General features: G+C 59.3%; 1 protein-coding gene across 9 annotated transcripts in view; it reads left to right on the forward strand.

The window, feature by feature from the left end:
• MPRIP (myosin phosphatase Rho interacting protein) overlaps positions 1-22,786 on the forward strand; it is an 82,950-nt gene that overhangs the window by 10,303 nt on the left and 49,861 nt on the right. For all 9 annotated transcript variants that reach the window (XM_075436672.1, XM_075436670.1, XM_075436673.1 and 6 more), the window contains exons 2-3: positions 1,149-1,226; positions 3,222-3,287. In XM_075436672.1, coding sequence (XP_075292787.1) covers positions 1,149-1,226; positions 3,222-3,287 — 144 coding nt within the window. The remainder of the gene's footprint in view (positions 1-1,148; positions 1,227-3,221; positions 3,288-22,786) is intronic.

Consider the following 22,786-nt stretch of genomic DNA (forward strand, 5'->3'; position numbering starts at 1 on the left):
CCTGGGCTTCCTCCCTCCCTCCCTGTCCCGGCACCTCCGCCTCGGCGGTGTGGCAATGCCTCGCTGCTCTTGCGCCAGGATTTGGCCTCAGCGCTTGCCGGGAATGGGGTTGGCTAATAGCTTGACAGCAGGAGCGGTGCCCGTAGGACTTTGCGGGGGAGGACATGCCCGGTGCCCATCCCACCGCTCGCCGTGACGCGGGTCAGCTTCCCACCGGCCACTTCTGCGCCCAAACCACCGGTGCAAAGAGCCTGGATATTTTTCTTTCCTCGTTGATAAGCGGCAGTGCTGTAAGGCATTTCTTTCCGGGTATTCTTTCCCTTTCTCTTCCCGGCTGGCTGGCTGAGCTGTTCTCCCTCCTCCCGGCCCTGACCTTCCTGCGTGCTCGGCCGGGGGCTGCTGGAAGCCGCTGCCGGGGAGGAGGGGGCTGGCAGGGGCCACCCCTGCGGGGAAGTGGCTGTTGGACCTGCACGGCACGGGAAGCAGCTCCGAGCTGGAGAAGTGCCAGCGCCGGGTAGTTTTTCCTCTCTTAATTAACAAAAGGAAAACATGGAGCTCTCCTTCGGAGTGGGTTTTTGCTTTGGAGCAGCAGCACGCTGCCGATGGCGAGGGGAAGCGCTGTCAGCGAGGACGTGCCCTGCAGCTTGGCGGTACCCAGGAGGTTGGTTGGCGCTCCCGGCGCGATGCCGTGCGGAGGCAGCTGAGTCTGGTGTTTGTGGCCAGGGTTTTACCTCCTCCTGAGGCCTCGTCTCAGTCCCGTTTGCACACAGTGTATATGACACCACGGGCTGCCATCAGGCATCGTGTTCCCCACGCTGCAGGGCTGATGTTCTGAGTGCAGGAGCTCGGACCTGTGCAGCCGCCTTTGGACTGGGACTGATGCGGTTTCCCCTGGTCCCTGACCATCGATGCCCTCGCAGAATCACAGAATGTTCAGGCTTGGAAGGGACCTCTGTGGGTCACCCAGTCCAACCCCCCTGCTGAAGCAGGGTCTCCTACAGCAGGCTGCACAGGACCGAATCCAGATGGGTCTTGAATACCTCCGGAGAAGGAGAATCGATAACCTCTCTGGGCAACCTGTGCAGCACTTGTCCACGGTGAGCCGGTTTCCTCGGCGTCTGACGTGTTTCTCCGCTGTTTCTTTGCAGGCCAAACCCATTTATGGTGGCTGGCTGCTGCTGGCCCCGGAAGGAACGGACTTTGACAACCCCGTCCATCGCTCCCGGGTAAGCGAAGCGGAGACGCCCTCTGCCCGTGACGTGGGTGGGGGTGGTGGGAGGAGTGGCGAGGGCCTGTCCCCGTCCACGGAAGAAGCTGCGGCCACGGGAGTGCCGCAGGCACCTCTGTGCACCCATCCCCTTCTGCAAACTGGGAAGATGGGAGGTGGTTCCTGGAGCGGGGCTGGACTGCCTTCTCTGGGATGCAAGGTCTGCTGTGCTGGGCAGCAGGCTGGGGTGCTACGGGTGCTGGCCAGGCTCGGTCCGTGCAGTTTTATTGCTTGCTGCTGTTGCTTTCTGATCCCTTGATGCTGCTCTGGTTGGGGTCTGGTTGGCCTGACACATGCCACGCTGATGGGAAGGCTCGTGGGCTGTGGGCTGTGCGGCTCTGAGCTGGGCTGGGACCATCAGCAAAGCACCCAGATTCCCTTTGGTGCTTGGAAACAAGTAGTTTATTTTCTGCAGCTCATCAGGGGCATGCCCAGAGTTCTGGAGGGAAGCTGCATCCCATCCCGTGGGTCAGGCAGGTCCTGCAGCGAGGAAGGGGCTGAGAAGCGATTCCCCCATTTTCCTGCCCTGAGGGGTGAGAGGCCCAGAAGGACGTGGCCAGGCTGATGCCCTTTCACCACCGGCTTGCGACGAGGACTCCCAGCCTGTCGCCAAGCTGCTTTTCCAGGGAGCTTGCTGCCGAGGCCGCCAGGACAGGGCTGTCTGGTGCGTGGGAGGGATGGCAATGGTCCGTGAACCCTCTGTCACGCAGCCAAAACGCTCTCAGAGCTGCTACTAGTGGGAAAAAAAAAAATCTCTAGAGTGAACAAGGACTGGGTTCCAAGTTCAGCCTGGGGTATACAGGTCATTATTTGGAGTCACAGCTCGTGGCAGGCTTGCTGGCCCGACATGGTGGGGACATGGGACTCTGGTCCCCCCTGGAGCGGAGGCTGCCTGCTAAGCTGGGGCGTGCGGAGGTCCACAGGGTCCTCGATAGATTTGCTTGTCCCTGAGCACCTTGGACTTTACCCGAAGGGCTAAGAAAAGTGAGATAAGAATTGCTGCACTGGGGCTATGAATCTAGGACCTTTTTTATTTCAGCCTGCTCGACCAGTTTTTGCTCTTGGCTGAAAACAACCTGGCACATAAAAAAAAAAAAAAAAGAAAAAAAAAAAAGGCAGTTTTCCAGCCAGATCAGTTCTCCAATCTGGTTTGCTGTGTGGCTGCAGAAGCAGCAGTGCCAGCGTGGTGCCGGGGGAGGCAGGACCTCCTAGGCAGTGCCACCCCCGGGGTGCAGCCACTGTCCAAATCCACTGCTGGAGGATGTCTGCCATGACACCCTGTCACCCTGCAGCACCGGCTGCTGGAACGGACCACGCAGGATGATGCTGAGGGCTGAGAGTGCTTAGTTGGAGGATCCTTCTGGTGTCCTGCAGGGCTTGGGTCTCTTGGAGAGCAGTGATGGGGCTTGTGGGTGTCCCTCAGGAGAGGAGGAGGAGGGAAGTCCTGGTTCCAGCCTATAGCTGGAGTCTTTTGTCTCCTGTATAGCTAATCCAGTCCAGCCTGGGGTCTGTGTGGATCCAGAGAGGAGCAGGGTGGGGAAGCAACCCTGAAACAGCCTCTTCTGGGGTGCCCACGAAGCCGGGCGGTAAATGGGCATTGAGCGATGTGGCCGGTGCGAGCAGCCCTCTGGCAGGACCTTGCTTTGGAAAGCCCACGGCACCCCAGACAGCTCGGTTTGGGGCGAGAGGCTCAGCAGAAGTCCTTCTGCAGCATTCACCGCCCTTCAGGAATGGTTCCCGCGGTGCTGGGGGGTCCCCCCTGCTTTTTTGGCAGCTGTGGTCCAGTGCTTGGTGAGACCTGGACATGTGCCCTGTTGTCACCAGTCCCCTGCCGCGAAGGGATTCCAGGGCCTGTTGTCTGCCCCAGCTTTGTGGGGCACAGCTCCGGTGTCCCTGGCAAGGCCCGGGGGCTGGTGGGCGCTGCCATGACGCACCTCGCTGTCTTCTCTTGCAGAAATGGCAGCGTCGGTTCTTCATCCTCTACGAGCACGGGCTGCTGCGCTACGCCCTCGACGAGATGGTGAGTGCTGCCGGCGGAGACGCGTGGCCACGTTCGGGCTGTGGGGAGGGGGCTGCCCATGCCCCAGAGCCGGGGACACCTCTGCTGCCCTCTGAGGAGTGTGGGGTGATGCTCCCGGTGCGCAGCGAGGTCCCTGCCAGACTGGTGAAGCGTTGTGCTCGCTGGGTTTGGCTTACGGCCGGGCTGGGTTTGCGTGGGAGCTTGGTGGACGGTCTGCGGAGGGTGGTGGGTGTTCTGGAGGTGTGTGGGTCCCACCTGGGTCTGCTGCCAACAGATCCCACACCGGCAGGGAGTGCTAGGGGGGTCCTCAGGGTGTTCACCCCCCTCCCACTCCTTTCTGCCCCAGTCTTCAGTGCCGGCTGGGACTTGGTGGCGGTGAATCGCCTTGGCAGTGCCCGGGAAGGAGGCCCTGGAAAGGAGGTCAGCTGGGATGGCTTCCCACTGCGTGCCCACCCCGGCACGCCAGCGGCACCGCTCCCCTCGCTAGCAGAGAGGGGGGAGACGAAAGGAAACCTGCGGAAGGAAGGGAACCTCCCTTCCCTTGTCCACTGCGGCTGCAGAGTGGAGCTGCTGAGCCCCGCGGGGTCAGCCCCGTAGTGACCGTCTGGGGCTGCCGAATTATTCCCCTGGTTAGAGCGAGCCCCTGGGAAGGTGCCGGGGTTTGAGCGTGGTGGCACAGCACTGCACGCCGTGCGCCCACGTGCTGGGATCCGCCTGGGCGGGAGGCTCACGAACCGGGCGCACTGGGATGCGGAGCAGCGTGTGTGCTCACACGTGGGGCCGGGACGTGCGGGGACACGTGGGGATCTGCGTCGGCGGCGGGGAGGCTCCCTTGGTCCTCGGCACGCCTTGGTCCGCGGCCGATGCCTGCTGCGAGGGCACCGTGGGGCGGGGGGCACGCAGCGCAGCAGGCGTTGCTCGAGTTTCATGCCTTGTTTGTTTGTATTTTTTCTTGGGGTTGGTCCAAGTGCCCTAAATAATTTAAATGTCTCGGGTAGGAGCGGTGGAGGCTTTCAATACGTTCGTAGTGTCTCAGCAATGTGGCTCAGCACTGGGCTGGTGTTTGATGTCCTACAGCGACAGGAGAACGGTGTGTGGCTGGCTGGGATGGGGAGGTGCCCTGATCCGAGGAGAGGTAGAAGGATATTGGGAGAGATGATTTTTAATTTTCTTCTTTTTTTCGGTTTTGCATCCTGGAGAGGTTGACCTGCCCCAGATGCTGCTGCCTCGGGGCAGGAGCAGCCCTGTGCCCTGCTCTCTGGACCTCGGGGCACTGCTCGCCGTCCCCCAGCAGCCCTGTGCTGCTGGGAACTGTTGCCAGAGAGCACGCAGAGGGTGAAGGAAGCATCCCGCAGTTTTCTGGGCACCTCCTGGGCTTTTTCCCCTCGAGAAGGGTAAAAGTGGGGAAAAAAAACAAAGGGAGCATGGAACAGGAGGAACAGCCCCCGAGCAGGAGGAAAGGGGGGGTTTTGTTGTCGCTCAGCCCATGCAGGAGCAGGGCTGGGGCAGCTGAGGAAGGACAGACAGGGACCATCTTCTCCCACATGTGGGAACGTGTCCTGTGGTGTGTCCTCCGCTTGACCTTGGGGGAAGTTTTGTTTTTCTGCCAAACCACCAGTCCCTGACCCCTCTGCCTCGGGTGCCGGCATGGCTCTGCTTGCTGGCCCCGAGCCCCGCTCCAGCAGCCCACCGTGCCCCGGCACAGTCCTGCCCGGGCAAGACCAGAGCGTGGCTCAGAGGGCTCTGGTGGGTTTGGGACCCACCGTCACCGTCCCACAGCATCAGGCCATGATGTTGGAGTATTGGGGATCACTGGAGAGGACTGGTGGCACTTGGGTCAGGCTGTCAGCAGGCACGTCCCTGTGGGGAATGCAAGGACCCAGCCCAGTGCCCACTACTCCACGGGCATTGCTGGATGGGGTTGCAGGGGACACTGGTTTCTCCCCTGGGGTGCTTCTCCACCCCTCCGGCTGTGTCCCCCCTACCTCCACGGGCCAGGGAGGAGCAACAGGGCCAAGGCATTGCCCAGGAGGTGCCAAGCACAGTTCTTGCGTGGGGGATCCACTTTGCCGCCCATGCAGGGATGATCTACCCCCAGTGGGCCCCGATTGCCCCCCCCGGGAGCTGGGTGGGGGTCCCGTGGGGGCCTCGGTGTGCTGGGAGCTGGGTGGCAGCTGGCCGGAGACCTCCCAGGCTGTTGCAAGCAGGGATTGAACTGCTCTGCCTTGAACCTGTTCGACATTAATTTTGTGGGTTTGGCAATTTCTGCTCTTACTAAAAGCAGGAGGGGAGAGAGGGGTGGGCTTGGGACGGAGCCCTGGGCTGGCGGTGGTGGTGGAGAAGCTCCCGTGCCCGGCCAGGGACACCCCACGTCTCGCTGCCGGCAGGTTGGAGAGCAGCAAGGGGTGGCTTGAAGCCCGGCCCCAGGCTAGGGAGACCTCGGGGCGGGGGGGTTCTGCAAAGAGCCCCTCTGTGCCACGGTACACAGAGGCTGAGGGACGGGCCAGCCTCGGACACAGGAGCCTTTTGTCGTGCGATGGGTTGAGTTTGGTGTTGGACTGGAGCATTTTGGGCGAGGAAAGCCCTTAGGAGAAGGTGGGACAAGCGGGCACCAGCCGCCCCACTGGCATCCAACCTTCTCCTGAGACCTGCCCACGCGTGTCCCCAAGCTGATCCTGAGTCTGTGCTCCTGCTCGGCCGCCTTCTTTCTGTATGTCCACCCTTCCATCTGTCCGTCCCTCCTCTGCCATATTTTCACTCTGCGAACCCCAACCGGTTCTGCGCAAGGGCTGCGGTGGGGGGGACGTGTGCAGGCTATGGACCTCAATCCCCTCAGACCTGGGCTGAGCCCCCAGCCTCGCTCCCTGGGGTCTCCTTCTTTCACCCTGGTGCCGTTGCTGCCGGCAGCGCCAGCCCGGAGCCTGCCTCGCCTCTGGGAACGCCGAGCGGAGCGCATCCCCTTCCCCGCTGCGGGGAGCGTGCCAGCGGCCGTTCCCGGCTCTGCTGAGCCCCGGCTAAGCCGAGCCTGCTCAGACGTGCAGAAATTCCTCCCTCCCAGCCGCGGGTGGATGCGGAGGTTGTGTGATCGCTCGGGGTTGCTTTCCCATGCTGAGCCGCTGCGATTACCCCTCGGCACCGGCTTGCTCCTGCCGTTTGATAACCCTCCGTGCTGACCGGGTAGCGTGCGGGGGTTGACATTTCTCCGCAGCAGCTGGAGGATGGCGAAACCGTTCTTGGGTTGCACTAAGGGAAGGGAGGCTGATGAGGGGACTGGAACATCTGCCCTACGAGGAGAGGCTGAGGGAGCTGGGCTTGTTCAGCCTGGAGAAGAGAAGGCTGCGAGGGGACCTAATAAATGCTTATAAATATCTGCAGGGTGGATGTCAGGAGGATGGGGCCAAGCTCTTTTCAGTGGTGCCCAGTGACAGGACAAGGGGCAACGGGCACAAACTGAAGCAGAGGAAGTTCTATCTGAACACGAGGAAGAACTTCTTCCCTCTGAGGGTGACGGAGCACTGGAACAGGCTGCCCAGGGAGGTTGTGGAGTCTCCTTCTCTGGAGATATTCCAGACCCGCCTGGACAAGGTCCTGTGCAGCCTGCTGTAGGTGACCCTGCTTCGGCAGGAGGGTTGGACTAGATGACCCACAGAGGTCCCTTCCAACCCCTACTATTCTGTGATTCTGTGATTCTGTGAGGCAAGAGGGTGACAGGGAGCTGAGGACAGGCTTGGGGACGAGCTGCTGCGTCGCCAGCATCTGAGGACGTTTGCCCCCGTGTGCTCCCCAGTCCTTTGGTTTTCCCCAAGAGTTACGTTCCCTGATTCCCCATTGCATGGAGTGCGAGACTAAAGCCTGCCAAAAAAACCTAAGCCAAGGCACATGTGTCCAGAGACTTGTTTTGGAGGTGGAAGACTCACCCAAAGAGCTTAGACCTTTGGTACTTCAGGATATGTGAAACTAGAGAGGATAAAGTCCTCGACCTGTGGGGAAAGAGCCCTGCCTGGGCTGGGAGGGATCGCACTGAGTCCCTCGAGGGGACGAGGGGGAACCCGTGCCAGGACGGTGGGTGGCTCCGTCCCAGCACGCTCTGTCCACGGGGAAATGCCCAAACCGGTGCTGGCAGCTGCAGCCTCTGACGTTGCCTCACGCTGTGCAAGGTCCCAGTCCTCCTGTTCAAACACCCTGTGGTCCCCAGCGAAACCCCTGCTGCAGCGGGAGAACAGCCCAGCACCGCAGTGCCAGGGCGGTTTGGGAGGTTTTGGTTGAGGTATGGGAGCTGCCACAAAAATAGTGCCGGGGTAAGGGGCTGGAGCCAGAGAGTGGCAAGTGCAGAGTGTTTGCCTCCATTTGTTTTGATTGCCGTGGTCTATAATTAGCGGCCGAGGTCGCTATGAATAGAGCCCTGCTGCGTGGGAACGTCATGGAGAGGCAGGGGGTTTGCAGGGGTAGCGATGGCCTCAGCGCTGCCTGGGGAAGGATCCAGCCCCGTGACTAGAGCAGGTCAGAGAAGAGAGTCTGGATCTCCAGCCCAGCTTCTTAATGACTCATTATGTGTCCATGGGCCAGGCCCAGTTGCTGTGCCTCAGTTTACCCTTCTGCCACTTCCCTTGGGCTGGGATTTACGCTGGGTTGCCATTTGTGCCAGTGCTTTGCCCCAGCGAGAGCTGCATCGTCCCTGGAGATATTCTTCCATCACACGAGGCTTCGTTTCAGTGGCTGCCTGAGACTATTCATTTTGGTCTGTTTTTTCTTTGTGGAAGTGCTGGTTTGAAATTCAGACTCTCCTGGGAGCGTCTCAGATTTGCTGGTGTTGTGGATAACGTAATGCCAAGGTGAGAGCATCTTCTGGGTGGGCTTTCCCAGCTCCCGTGTGGGGGATCAGGAGGAGCATCCCTGGGCATGCCGTGCCCTTCTCCCAACAAGGTGATCTTGCTCCGTGTCGGCGGGGTGAAGCGTGAGGATGGGCTCAGAGCCCTGTCTCTACCCTACCCCTTGTTTGCTGGAGTCCAGTTGCTTTCTCACCTTGGGGTGGTGGCATTAGGACTGCTGTTTGGGGGGATCTAAGAGGATGCTTAAACCAGTAGGCAGCCATCTCTGTGCCATCTTGCTCATGCGTGTGGGGTTGGGTGGTTGCATCCTCCGTGGCGGCGTTGCAGACTCTTCTCGGGCTCAGGAAGGAGTCTCCTTCTCTGGAGAGACTCTAGGAGTCTCCTTCTCTGGAGATATTCAAGACCCGCCTGGACAAGGTCCTGTGCAGCCTGCTGTAGGTGACCCTGCTTCGGCAGGAGGGTTGGACTAGATGACCCACAGAGGTCCCTTCCAACCCCTACCATTCTGTGATTCTGTGATCCTCGCAGCCCGGTAGTTCTGCTCCTAAGTCAGGAACTCGGGCGGATCATAAGGACGTTAACCTCGGTATGGTGGAGCAGACATCCCTGCTCCAGCCCGCGATGGCTGGGCAGGAGGTCAGGAGGGAGCCGGGAGCTGATGGGACCGGGGCAGGATGAAGAGCGAGGCCAGCCTGGCATCTGGCAATGGTTAGGGGAGCACCGGGACCCCCGGACTGGGTGTATAAATAGGAGAAGAGGGGCTGGCTCAGAGGTGGGAGGTCTGGCACTGCGCAGGGGGCTGCCAGGTCACATCTGGAGCCTCGCGTGGCCCCAGGCCCTGCTCCTGGCCGCGGAGACCTAAGGAACCGATAAATGGGTAACAAAGGCGAGCGGTGTAAGCGTAGGTGGCTGCTGGTGGGGGATCAGAGGGAGGGAGGGGTGCGTGCCCAATGATGCTGTGATCTATAGACGCGTGTAATTACTGTTTCCTAATCAAACCTCCTCCAAAATCCTCTTTATTTGGAAGAAAGGGGTGTTTTAAAACGTCACTGTCAGCAGAGCTGCGGCGTGTTAATTTTCATCGTAGTTCCCTCTTTTGTCATCTGGGTTGTTTGAAGAAGCCAAGAATCCATGCGTGTGTTTTTCTCCTCCTTTTCAGATCAAAGCAGTTTACTTCAGTCTTGGCACAGAATGGAAATCCGTTGGCAGGGATTAAAAACGAACCTTTAAGCATCCTGGCCTCTCTGTCCGTCCTTTTTCCACAGATTTTTGCCATTTAAGTGTTTCCAAGCTCTCCCTGCCCCCTCCTCCACGGGAGCACCGGGCTTTACAAACCCCCGTTCCCCTCGTCCCCAGCGTTTCCCCCCCCTCACGGACACAATTTTGGCAGTGCCTCCGTTTGCCAGATCTTCAAGACTTTCAGTTTCTGTTTAGCATAGAAAGCTTTGGGCTTGAATCAAAGCGTGTTTCAAATTTAAAGCAGGCTGAAACAGAAAGGCTGGAGGGGAGCGGCTGTGCGAGGCTCGGGTGGCGGCAGGGACCCCCGCGCCAGGTTTTTTCCAGGGCGTTGGTGTGACTTGGTCTTGCAGTGGGAGGACTTCTTCCTGGCTCTGCTGGGTTTTGGTTCAACCTCAGTAGAGGGGGAAAGCGACTCCTTGCACGGCCGCATCCTGCGATGGTCTGGAGATGGTGTGTCACCTCGGCAAGTGCTGGTGACAGCGCCCTGCCAGTCCCACCAGTTTATGCAGTGGGGTGGGAAATGGCTTCATCCAGGAGCTCCTGGATTGCTGGTCATGGTGTGGGTGGGAAATCATGCAGGGTATGAACCGGCTGGGATGGGAGTGATGGGCAGTGGTGGGCAGCAGAGCCGGGGAAATAACTGGTTTGGTGGGAGCGGGGTCGAAGATGAGCTGTGGGGAGGCTTCACACCGGATGTTTAGTCCATATCTCAAAATGAAGCAGTAGAAATAAGGAAATGTGTGGAATAACTGGGGAGCAGTGATCCTTTCTCCTCCAGGAGAGGGACTCTTGAAGTCAGGGTGCAAGGGAGAGGGGACAAAGCACGTCCTTGTGATTGCACTGCGGGAGATACAGAGACAGCACAAATGTTGGTGGCTCCCAACAGAGCTTGGAGGTCTTTGATGGATCTGTTGTGTTTAATTCTCAGTACTGCTTTTGGGGAAAAACAATTCTGTGAAACCTACCAGCAGTCCTTGGAACTCGTTCCCCAAGACATCGCTGAAGCCAGGACTGAGCCGGCTTGAAGGGTTTGGGAGGATACGCACATCTTCATTCGCGGTCTCTCTAATCTTCATGTCTTGCTTGATGCAGATCCAGTGTCATTTTGTTTGCTGGGGTTGGGTGTGGGGATGCCGTAACGGTGGCTTCAGGGGGGTTCATGTCTTCCCTTTTCTGTCTGCTCAAAGCGTCTGGTCCCGGTTGCTGCTGGAGGTGGGTCCTGCTGTCAAGACACCAGTGGGCACCTCCGTGAATGGTTCCCCACCCTACCCTCTGCTATTTTACCTCGTTTGGTTTAGTTTGTCGCGGTGTTTGGGGAAGTGAAACTGCTGAGCTGCAGAAGGGTGGTTCACCGGGGCTGAGGGAACAGGGAAGGGCTCTGCCCAGGGATGGCTCCAACTCCAGTCCTGGCATTGGGGTCCATGGCTGGGGACCGTCGCTGGGAGCCCAAAAGTGCCTGGGTTTACTGTGAGTGTAGGTGGATCAAGGTGGCTGTTTCTGTTCACATCTTCTCGAGTGTGGATGGAGGACGCTGATGTCCACGTTGAAGCTCCCCAGGAAAGGGATTTGGTGCCTGCAGGACCCACTCGGGTGAAGCAGTCCGTGGTGGGAGCTTTGGGAGTTAACAGAAGGCAAGAGGATGAAAGCGGAGTTGGGAGAGCTCAATACAGCCAGCAACCTCCTAATGAAGGAGCAGAGCAGCTTTGATGACCTGGCCCAGGTGCTTCCTTCCTGGAAACAACACAGCCGCCATTGTCTGCTGCAGGGCGAGCTGCGGAGCTGGAATTGCTCTTACGCTGAGCAACGAGAGCAGGTTCAAGCGGCTCTGCCTTTTCTGCTTTTTCGCTACTTCTCCATCTCTTGAGACCCGACAAAGGCGTTTGTGTAGAAGACACGTGCAAGAGCAGTAGGGGAAATGAGATGGGTTGTAAATTGGATTTATCTAGTTGACGGGAGGCAGACTGGTATGGGCGCTTGTAGCAGCTGGAGTTTGTTCTTTATGACTTCTGGAAATCTGGGCTCCGTACCCGCGGCTTCCAGCCTGGCTGTAGGCTCTCGGCGAAACAAAAATCGTGATCTGCTGTGAAACATTAATGCAGAAATCAAATGCGCCTCTAATGGCATTCAGCAGCGAAGACGTCAGAGCTGGTCGTGGAACAGCACCGCTAATTGCCGAGCGCACGATTACCCTCATGCGAGCCCTCCGGGGCCCCGGCTGCGTTCCCACCCTCTGCCTCGCGCCGTGGCCTCGGCCCTGCCTCTCCTCTGCGTCCCACCACGCCGTAAACATCTGATGAAACACAGCACGCCCGCGACGGCCCCGAATACCGCGGCGGCGGGCGGCAGATGGTAGCACGGGTATTTACTACGGGCGGTTGCTCCAGCTGCTTTTCTCTTTTTTTTCCTAAATTTTTAATTTTTCTTTCTGGTGGAGCAGTTGAAAGGCAGCCGAGGAAGGGGCTGCGGTGGTGGGTGCCTTCGGTGGCTGCGCAGTCCCAGCCCTCTGCAAGCCAGGGCAGCGCTGGGCTCCCCAGCATCCCCCAGTCCCTGGGTGGCCCGTGCCTGTCCGCAGAGACCGGAGCGACCAACCCACCCAAGGAACCAACAAAACCACCGGTTTTTTGTCGCTTGGTGCCGGGGAGGGGGTGTGAAACGAGTTGCTGCAGCACAGCCCCGTCGCTGCCGGCCGCACCACGGAGCTGTGAGGATGAGGCTGGGTTTAATCCTTTCCAGCCCTGTCACGGGCCACCAGCTGAGGTCGGCAAGGACCACCAGTGGGCTGTGGGCACGGCTCGGGTGACGCTGGGCATTAGCACCCCTTTTCCCATGGCATAAAGGAATGCCTGGAAGAAATGGCATCCCGGTGGCTGGCACGTCCCTGCTCCTGCCAAGGGTCCCATCTCTGCCGGGTGGCGTGGGGTCTCCTGGCCTCGCCTGGTGGGTTCGGTGCTGCAGAACCCTCAGTGACAGCTCGGAGAGGGGGATGAGGACGTGAATCAAACAAGGCAACAAAGCAGCTCGGAAAATCCAAACGCGTTCCTCCTTTTTTTTCCAGCAGAGATCCTGTGTTCCTGGATTGTTGACATGACATATGTGGGTTGGAGAAAGGCAGCGGCGGCTTCTGGCAGGGGAGGAAGGGGCCGGGGGGGCTCTGCAAGCCGAGATGCTGATTACCGGGGGCAGCAAATAGCTTGCAGCTGCCTCCGCTCAACACGCTCTTTGTGGCTCTTGCAGCCACTCTTTGGATGCAGCTATTTTTAATTTCCCCAAGCGTGCACACAAAGCAAAGGGGGTGGGCGATGCCGCTGGCATCCCCCCTTCCTGCCCCCCGCTTCCACCCCCTTCCCGGCCAGCCCCACGCTTCCCGGCTTCTTTCCGGTCTCTGGGGAATGGGGGAGCTGCACCCCCTTGGGTTTTTTTTGGGGTCTGGCTTGGGAGCCGGCCTCGGCTCCCCCCGCCCCGCGCCAGTCTGTGCGGGGAGCTGGGAAAATGCAGAAATAAATAAATACGCAATTAGGCAGGCGTCCAGCCGTGGCGGGGGGTGGGTGCTGCAAAAAGAGGCTCCGGCCAAATTTTGGAATGCCTGAGAAAGCGGCCGGAGCCGTGGGCGAGCGCAGGGTTGTGGGCTTCCCACCGCCGCTCTCCTCCCGGCAGGGAGGAAGAGGAAGGAGGGAAGGAGGGTGGCAGCTCCCAGCCTTGCTCTCAGGGCAGGGGGTTCCCCCCATCAGCCTTTCGCAGAGTCCAGGACAAAGCGTGTTTGTGCTGGAGGTGTGATGAGAGCGGGGGGTCTCGGCCAGCCCTCGGTGTGCTCTTGCCACGGCTCGAGAGCAAACTTTCCGCTGGTGTTTTCGGGGCCAAAAGCCGAGGTGTGCACTCCGTTCAAGCAGCAACACGGTTCGGGTTTAATAAATTACTGATTTGCAGTCCTTGTTTCTCTGTTACGGTAAGCGTTAGTGAATATTATATTTCTGGTTTATCCCGGACATGCATTATTCATCAGGTTTGGAGTCTGTAAAAGGGACATTGTCAGGTTAAAACTTGCATGGAGACAAGCCGAGGTCTTCAGCGAGGTTTTGTAAACGGCTTTTCTCAGGGTTACTGAATGCAGGGTTTTTGCAGAAGTCCAAACCTTTTGTCCGTGCTGTTTTGAGGCATTTCTGGTGAAAAATGAGAATTCCCAGGCAGATTTATTCTTGGTCTTGCTGATTGAGTTATCATGGGCTGCAAGATATATAAGGCAGGAAAAAAATGCCAGCAAAATACTGCTTGGCCAGTGACAGCGTGTGAATGTGCTTTTGCTAGTTTTGTGAGACCTTTTTATTTTGCCCTGTCCCTTCAAAGCTGCGGAAGAGGCTCTTCCCTGCAGCCGCTGAGGTCTGCCTGCAAGTAGGCAACAAGGTAAACCAGCCAGTCAGACTTGCTGAAAGTTAAAATTACCACAGGTAAATCACGTGGGCAGCAGCTTAATGTTCCCCTTCACCTCCTTCCCGCAGGATCCAGGAGGTGATTTCTCTGCGTATATTAACGTGGGTTGCACCCTGCCGCCCGCCGCGGGCAGCCCGGCTCCTCCGCGACCTCGGCTGCTCGTAGAGGAGAGCAGGACCCTGGGGCAGAGGTGCTGGGTGGGGTGCTTGGGCGGCTCCGAGGGCCAGGGAGAGCTGGGGAAGCCTCCCACCTACCAGGGAGGGTTTTTTTCCCCACGTTTTCCTGGCGTGCACCCCAGGACCGTGCCACGTCTCCGCTGCCATTGCGCTGCTCGATGTGGGGCTGCAGGGGTGCTGTCTTGGGGGTCCCTGCTCTTTCACAGCCCGTGCCACGGGTGCTGTGGCTCCAGGTGCTGTAGCTGTGGTTCTCCATGATTTTATGGGCCCTGGGGACCCACAGCAAGGCTGTGGGATGCTCTCTTGCTGCAGCCCACGGTTGTCACCACGCTCCTCTCAGTCCCCATACGGTGATGCCTGCAGCGTTTCCTTCGCCGTGGGTGACGGGGTCCCCAGGGAGAGGAGGCAGAGGGGTTGGGAGCACAGGTTGGTTTTAGACACGTCCCGGCAGCACCCTGAGCTTGCACGGGATTTCCACCCGTTGTGATGCCGCAGCTGGGGAGAAAGGGTGGGTTTTTTGGAGCCTGCCCAACCTTGGCCCTTTCCTCCTCATTTCATCGGCGCTGCCGCGACAGCATCGGTAAAGTCGCAGCAGATCACCGGGGCGCTGCGGAGCTGCTGGGATATAATTAGGGTTTTAGTTCACTTTCCTGGCTGCTTTCCCATTAGGGGCGGGACAGCGAGGATTATGGACGGAGCAGATGTGTGGAGGAAGGGGATGTTTGGCTTCGACGGGCGGTTAATGCCAAGCACAGGCCGATGCCAAGGGGTGAGGTCCATCGTCCCAGGCACAGGGGATGTAGAAACCTCCTCGGGCTCATCCCCGTCGGGTGCACCAGCCCTAGGTTTCTTCTCTCCGCTGAGGCCGAGCGGCTGCTCCCGAAGGAGTGGTTGCGGGGACTGCTTCCAGGAGCAGATCGCAGCCACGAGCTCGTTCCTCTCCCTGAACTCCTCTGCGAGTGTGAGAGCCAGGTTTGGGGAGAACATGCTGCTCCCCTGGGACGCGGGGACAGCTCCGGCAGCTTGGTGTGTTATTCCCAGCCTTTACCCCTGGCCATGGCAGGGGCTCAAAGCACTGTTCCCCTGGGTGCCGCTTGCCTTTGAAGCCGGCGATGCCTGCCCAGCCAGGACGGCTCTTTGCCGTCTGCGTTGGCACCTCCACGGCACCTTGCACGTGGCAGCAAAGCCCAGCTCGAGTTGTTGCTGGGTGGTCTCCTCGCTGTGCCACAGCCGTGTGCGCCTGTTGGAAGCTTGTCTCCTTGGAGTTGCCTTTCTTGGCCAAAGAGCTTCCCATTTTGTGCCATTTGGTGGGATGGCCAACGGTTAAAGATCGGGAAAACCTCTCTGGTTGCCACTTCAGCTTTTGGGAAGGTCTCCAGAGTCCAAGCTTGTCTGGGAGCTGCTGGGAGCAATGCAGAGCAGAGCAGGTATGGGGTTTTCTATAGGGGTGAGGTATGGGGTTTTCTATAGGGGTGAGGCATGGGGTGCAGGACGTGGCTGCTGCTGGGTTTGTTGACTCAACCCAACATCTTCTGCTTGGGTTGGCCCTCGCACCTCCCGCTGCAGACCCTGCGTGCCCTGAGAGGCCGGCCGCGTGCTATTCCCAGCCCGGCAGGAAACTCTGCAAAGCTCGTAAGAGCAGTGCTGCGGAGTAATGAGATTTCCAGGCTAATTTAGCTGGATTCAAGAACTTCCACTGAAGCATCTGCGCCCATGGGAGTTGCCCGAGCCTCCGGCGGATCTGCTGCTGTGGATCCTCGGAGTTGTCATGACTTTGTTTGTGGTCGTTGGGTGGTGATGCAAGACCATGTATTGACAGTCCTCAGGGGTGAAGGTGGGGGCTTGGGGGAAACCCCACCTCGGCGGCAGCCCCATGGTGCATGGCTCCAGCAGGAGATCTGCAGCGTGGGACGTGACCGGCGTCTGCTTTGCTGCGGCTGGACTGGAGCCTGCTATTTCCCTGCAGAAGGGAGAGCAGGCAGCTGTGGGGTGACCTGTGTGCGCGCGGTGGGGTGGGAAAGTGTTGACCACGAATAAATTGCCTTTACCCACTGCAAAGCAAAGTCTGCCAAGGAAATTTTCAGTTCAGCTCCGCCCGAAAGAAGCCAAACTGGGGAGAAACTGCAGCCATGGCCTTGCGGTACGGCACTGGGTCGGCTGGTCGGATGGCGTTGGCTTGAGTGGGTCTCACCCTAGGTCTTGTGAGAGTGTTCAGCAGAGCTTTGCTGAGAGGCATCTGCTGACTTTGTCCATTGAGAGGTGGTGCTTTCCTTCTTTTATTTCTTGCGTTTTAGTGAAAAAATGAAAATTTCTAGTTCATATGGAAGTTTTTTCTTTTCTTTTTCTTCTACTGAGACGCTAGAAATTCTTGCCATTTTTATTTACTCTTTATTATGGGAAGCCCTTGCTGTTCTCCACCTTGCTCTGTGTGCAGTTCACTGTGCTTCCTGAGCTGGGCCTGAATTATCCAGAGCTCAAGACGATGGCTTGGACGGCTCGCGCGACTGATGGTGCTGAGGGCTCGGTCTGTAGCTGTGTGTTTGCTCTGATTCCTCTGCTCGGGTGTCTTTGCCGGGGAGGTTGCGGGATGGCTGGAGACCAGGAGACCCATCCTTCCTTCCCCTCTAGGCTGGAGGGGAGATGGATTCATTTAGGGAGATACAGGGCTTTAATTGATTTAATTTGCTGCTTTCCTTGGGTTGCTCTTACCTTGGCCATGCCCATCCTTGATGGTTCAGAGGAGGCAGAAGCAGCAGCTCCCTCCACAGCCCTTGCTCTCCTCTCAGATTTCTAGTCTGGATCCTGCCAAGTCTCTCCACATGGTCTGCCCTTGGGTGCCAGATGCTGTGGGGTGGCCTTGTACATCTCAGCTGGTGCCCGGTTGCTGTGCGCTTTGTAGGACACCTTCGTGCTGTGAGGGTGGTGGCACCTGGGGCGGCCCTTGGCCTTGGTGGTGGTTGCCCCTAGGTCAGAGCAGAGCTGAGCAGAAGACCTTGGGAGTCATTCCAGCAGCGCTTGGTGCTGTAAATAACGTTGAAGCCCACATCACCTGCAGTTGTTTTCTCGCTTTGCGAGAAGACTGGCCCCAAAATCAAGCAGTGAGGGGGCTGTACCCTGGGTTCATGTCCTAAGGTTTTTCCCAAGGTGCGAAACCCTTCTCACTTAAATGGCTTTTACACCTTCTCAATAGCTGCCGTAAGGATCCTGAGCAAGGGCATTGCCCCCCTTACCAGTAGTTCTACCCAACTCTAGGCTTGAAAATGGAAAGGTCTCGAGAGTAGTGCAGCAACCTCAGCCCTGGTGTGACTGGTTAGTGGAGCCAGCCTGGGCCGTTGGGCAGAGCCTGCCCTAGTTTGGCCTCGGCTCTCTGGCATAGCTGATGCCCAGGCAGGTGCTCGAGCTGTTTCCCTCACTTGCAAGAAGCAGAAACCCAGGTCCAACTGCGGCTGAACAGGGCTTGGGAGGCCAGCCAACATGGGTGGAGATCACCCTCCTTCGATGCAAGCTTTCCGCCTCCTGAACTGTTTCCAAAATTGGCATCACCGTGTTTATGACCATCTCTGCATGCGGGTGACCTCACGAGTCCTGCGCTGGGGACGTGGTTGCCGATGTTCTGGTGAAGCCCTTTGCCTCTGGGGAGGGACGTGCGGGGAGGTGGTGGTGAGTGCCTGCAGCGCGCGGCACAGGGACCGCCTGGGACTCGTCTCCTACACCGAGGGGGTGGAGAATAACGTTGACAAGGCCAATTTGGAACAGCGCAATTTAAAATTCAAATACCGAGATGCACATGAAGCCCACCTTTCCTTCCCACCCCCAAACCGCTGCGGTTCCCTCTCCAGGCAATTCGCCTGCGGTTTGCCTGCACCAAGCTCTGGTCCCTTGCCGTGTGTAGTGTCCCGGCGCATGGTCTTGCCAGGCCTTTGCCATCGGGCTGATTACCATGACAACTCGCTTGGACACTGCAGATAATTTGCTTTCCCTCCGTCTAGGTTGCTGTTGAGCCTGTGAGTCGGGGAGCAGGGAGGATGCCATGCTGGCAGCTGCGAGCAGATGGGGTCGGATCCATTATCATATATTCCTCCCAGCCCCCTGCTAGCAGGGAGAAGGACATTTTGCATTTTGAATGCGTTTAAATCCCAGAGAGCAAGAGGGAGAAATAGCTCTTGGGTTTGCAGGGCTGCAGGATGGTGCCTTCAGCATGGCAGGGCCAGCAAGTGGCCGTGCAGTGCTGGGCTTTTGCTTTGGTCCCTGAAGAGCTGGCATATGGGTTGAGCGGCTGCTCCAAGCTCTTGGTGCAGTGCTGGGCTTTTGCTTTTGTCCCCAAAGAGCCAGGATGGTGGCTTGGAGTGACCCCTCGACCCCCATCCCGGTGGGATCTTGCGTTTGTTCCCGTCATGGTGCTGATGTTCTCCGCATTTTCTGTCCCTCTTCCCCTCCAGCAGCGTTGAACGTGGAGCGTGTGTGCATGGGTGCGAGGTCCCCCTGGATTTGGGGATGCTGCCGAGGACCCAGAGAGTCGGACCCCAGCACCGAGGGAGGTTGCACCCGCTTGGTGACCACCGCCGGGTTTGCCGACGCTCCGTGCCCGGTGCAGGCGGTTGTGTCAGGACAGCATACGGCCGTCCCCGTTGTGCGCAGACCCCTCAGAGGCCGTTCAGCAGGAAAGAGGTTAACAGGAAAGAAGCAGGCTAGGCTCTGGCTGCCAGCTCCCGACCCCGCTTTGGGGTGGGGAGCAGCTGGGAGCTGCAACACTGGTGCGAAAATCGCCATATAAGGCCAAGACGAGCCAGCTCCAGCCTCCCGCGCAGCCCCGGCCGGGCTCGCTCCGCTCCAGCGCGCGCTCCCCGGATGGGCGCCCGTGGGGATGGGGCTGCGGGTGGGATGCGTGGCCCCAGACTGGCTGCCTGGGCACCCCCGGGATGGGTGCTGCCCGTGCCTCGCTGGGGTGGCACTGGGTGGGAGAGGAGCCCGAGGGTGCTTGCGGCCAGCTCGCAGCCTCGCTCGGTGTTTAGACTCGCTGTCTGGGGACGTAAACACCGACTCCGCTTAAAAGCGGCCGCTGGCTGAACTCTCCTGCCCGGCCCCTGCGCTTTGCCCCCTCCCCAGACTGCTCTGAGGGAAGAAAATTCCTTCCCCCTGGCAAAAGTGGAGCTGCGGTTGTTTTATCTCCTGGTGGAGGCTCGGGCAGGCTCCGCAGGGGCCTGACATGCGGGGACAGGGGTGCACGGGGTTTGTGAACCCGTCCTCCAAGCCCAGCTCCCTGAGCCGGTTCCTTGGGGTGGGTGACCTGGGACTGCAGGGAGCTCCTCCGGCAAAACGCATTTCAGGAGCCGGCTGTTGGTCCCCGTGATGAACAAGCAGGGGCTGACGATGGGGAAATGTGTGATGGGGATGGGGGGAGTGTTTCGGCATTTATCCAGCCGGGAGGGTGTTTCTGTGTTGGTGGCTGTGCCCCGGGTGTCCTGTCCTGTCCTTGCGCCTGCGCAGGGTGGCTGCTGGCAGCACCCCGAGCCGGGTTTGCTGCCGGTGCGGAGCCACATCGGCACGTGCCAAGGTCATATCTGCAGAGCATCGCATGTGCCTCCGTCTGTGAACGGGGACGGTGGCTTCTGCCTGGCTGGAGGGTCCAGGCAGCAGTGAGATCTGGGGGCATCTTCCCCTGTTTCTTGCCCAGGGGCACGAGGTGTGCACGTGGAGGTGCAGGGGGACGCGTGATGCTCGATACCTCTGGTGCCTTCCCTTGCCCACGGTAAAACCCTGCTTTTCTCTTGCCTGGTGCACGGCCCGAGCAAGGCAGAGGTTTCTCAGTGGCTTCGCTGGGCAGCAGCTGCGATACAGGAAGGCTGGAGGTGGGAAAGGTGTGCTCAGGTGGCCAAAAAGCGATGCCTGCCTCTTGCTCGCGTGGAGAGCCGAGAGCTGCCGTGGGGATGGGGAGTGCTCCTGCGTGCGGGGAGGTGTGGGATGGAGGAGCACAACCTGCTGCTCCCCTGTGATGGGTGACTGCTCCAGTCCATCCATTCGCAGAGCCCGCAGAGGTTGTTTTCAAGAGCCTTTTGTCTAATTTAATAAATCCAGGATGCTGAGCCTGTTAGACGATCTATAAGTGTAATAAAATCTGCCCGCCGCAGAGCCCGGGTCGCGTCGTGGCCGTATCGATAGCCTCGTGGCGGGAAGCCTAAAACGCTCGTTAAAGCCCCGCTGCTGTGCCAGCCCCGCTCGCCCGGCGCCGGGCCAGCTCGCGGCACACCGTGGCCACCCCGCCGGCACCGGTAGGCTGAGTGCCCGCGGCGCGTCCCCGGCTGGGGTTTAGGGAGACGGCGCGTAGCCTCGCACGGCTGGAAAGGGAGCTCCCTGCGACTTTACAGGGAGTTGGTGCTTTCTTGCTGATGGCTTCAGGGTGGGAGTGGTGGAGGCGGCGCTGGTGTGGGCTCCCTGTGCCGCGCTGGTGCCGGGAGCTGCCCGTCCAAGCTGCGCCGCTGCCCTGGCCCAAGGCGTGGTTGTCTCCACGCTGCTCCGATGCGGCAGCGGGGTCTCGCTCCCTCCCGTGCCGCAGCCCAGCCGAGATCCCGCTTGCATCCCGCCTCGAGCACCGCCGTCAGCCGAGCCCGGGCACCGGGGATGGGGGAGGCTTTTAGCAAACACGGCGGCTGCCTTTGCAGAGAGCTCAGGAGCGCTGCGAATGAGCAGCGCGCTCGTCGGCAGCCACCCTCATTAATATTTTAGCTCGGAGAGTTAACATTTGTCGAGAAGCATTTGCGGAGGCAGCACGGACGTCTTTTCCCCAGGCACTGCAGGCTCATTGCTGCTCTGGGGCGGTGCTGGGAGCCGGGGCAGAGCCAGGGCAGAGCCAGCCGGAGCCCGAGCCCTTCCCGGGCAGCGTCGCGGGATGGCAGAGCCACGATTTCCCCCCTGGGACAGCCGGGCCCCGGTGCCAAGGCAACCAGCCCGCCATGCGAGATAGACAAATGGTTGTGGGTTTGTTTTTTATTTTTTCCCTTCCTGGTTCTTGGCAGAAAGTAAAATGTCCTTTTTGTTCGGTTTCCTCCTCCCCCTGCCCCATCGCCTTTCTTTAAAGGTTGTGTTCCAGATTTCGGCAGCCCACGTTGTGTAATAGCCCTGGAGAACAGCGTGGGCACTGGCTGCGTCCCACCGAGGCCGTGGCAGAGCCGCCCCTCGGGAGCTTGATCGCAGGGTTACCTGCTTGGAAAACATCTTCTGTACATTGCTGAGTGAAGCTCTGTTGTGCTTTGGATCGAGCTCCTACGATGCACACGTGTCAGAAATGATAGGGAAGGTACTTGGGGAAAATTTGGAGATTTTTGAATGTAAATAATCCTGTATTTCTACCTTAGCCTTGCAAAGCCGTGTGGAAATGAGGGACTCTTGCAGATAAACCCTGCTGACTTACAGCATTAGCCCCAGTGCCTGGGAGTTCGTCGCTCACAGAGCATCCAGCACTGTGCTTCCTCCTGCCACAGCACCTGCGTCTCCCCAGTAATGCCCCGCTGGGGGTTTCTTCCTTCAGGCTTGTCAGAGATCCCCATTTTTTCTTCCCCTCCTTCCACTGTCCAAGGTGGGGTTGCTGCTGGGCTCTGCATCCTAAGAGCATCCGTCCGAAGGTCCCTGCACCTCGTCCGGAGGCTGCTGGGGTTGTGGATGTGGAGAGCGTGGCGTGGCTCGCGTGCTGGGCACACGGGAAGGGAGAGGAGGAGGAGGAGGAGAGCGTACTATAGGCTTTGTGTAGCGTGGAGGGGGATGTTGTGAGCACGTGTGTGTGTAAATAAGGATCTGTCATACCAGAGGGAAACAGCAACGCGATTGTTTCCTGGCTTGGGTTCCTCTGCTGATACTGGCAGCGTGGAGCGCTGTAGCTGCTCATATGGTGCGGGTGCTGCCTTCCCCGCGCTGGCACACGGCCGTAGCCGCTCCGCTCGCCGGGCCGGAGGTGCTGGTGGCACCGAGGGGAGCTGCTGCTCGCGGTGGTGCCTGTCATGGTGTCCTGTGCATCGACAGCAGCATGGGAAGTGGCAAAGGCAGGGCCAGCACCCGGGGACGGGGCTGTCCCCGAGGCAGGGAACGGCTGAAGCCAGCAGCTGGAGCCGGAGCTGAGCCGGAGTGGCCACTCCTGCCTCACCAGGACGCGAAGCCTCCCCGTGGCCCCGGGGTCCGACGCTGGGTTCAACCCTGTATCAAAGCATCTGCTCTTCAAAGGGCGGGTTGGAGTCCCAGCCTTGTTATTGTTTTGGCGTCTCCGCCGGATAACACCTCCCTGCTTTTGCAGTTATTTATTCCCTTCCAGTTGCCGGAGCCGCGCTGTCCTCACCTGGCCTGGGACCAGCCCGGGGACCAGCTCTGCGTTAGGAGGAGTGTGGGCAGCAGGGCGAGGGAGGTTCTCCTTCCCCTCTACATTGCCCTAGTGAGGCCCCATCTGCAGTGCTGTGTCCAGTGCTGGGCTCCCCAGTTCAAGGAAGATGAGGAGCTGCTGGAGAGTGTCCAGCGCAGGGCTACGAGGATGGTGAGGGGACTGGAGCATCTCTCCTACGAGGAGAGGTTGAGGGAGCTGGGCTTGTTCAGCCTGGAGAAGAGAAGGCTGAGAGGGGACCTTATCAATGCCTACAAATATCTGCAGGGTGGGTGTCAGGAGGATGGGGCCAGACTCTTTCCAGTGGTGCCCAGCGACAGGACAAGGGACAATGGGCACAAACTGAAGCAGAGGAAGCTCCAGCTGAACCCGAGGAAGAACTTCTTCCCTCTGAGGGTGACGGAGCCCTGGCCCAGGCTGCCCAGGGAGGCTGTGGAGTCTCCTTCTCTGGAGATATTCCAGCCCCGC

Source organism: Opisthocomus hoazin, chromosome 15 (assembly GCF_030867145.1).
Source record: "Opisthocomus hoazin isolate bOpiHoa1 chromosome 15, bOpiHoa1.hap1, whole genome shotgun sequence".
Classification (NCBI taxonomy): domain Eukaryota; kingdom Metazoa; phylum Chordata; class Aves; order Opisthocomiformes; family Opisthocomidae; genus Opisthocomus; species Opisthocomus hoazin.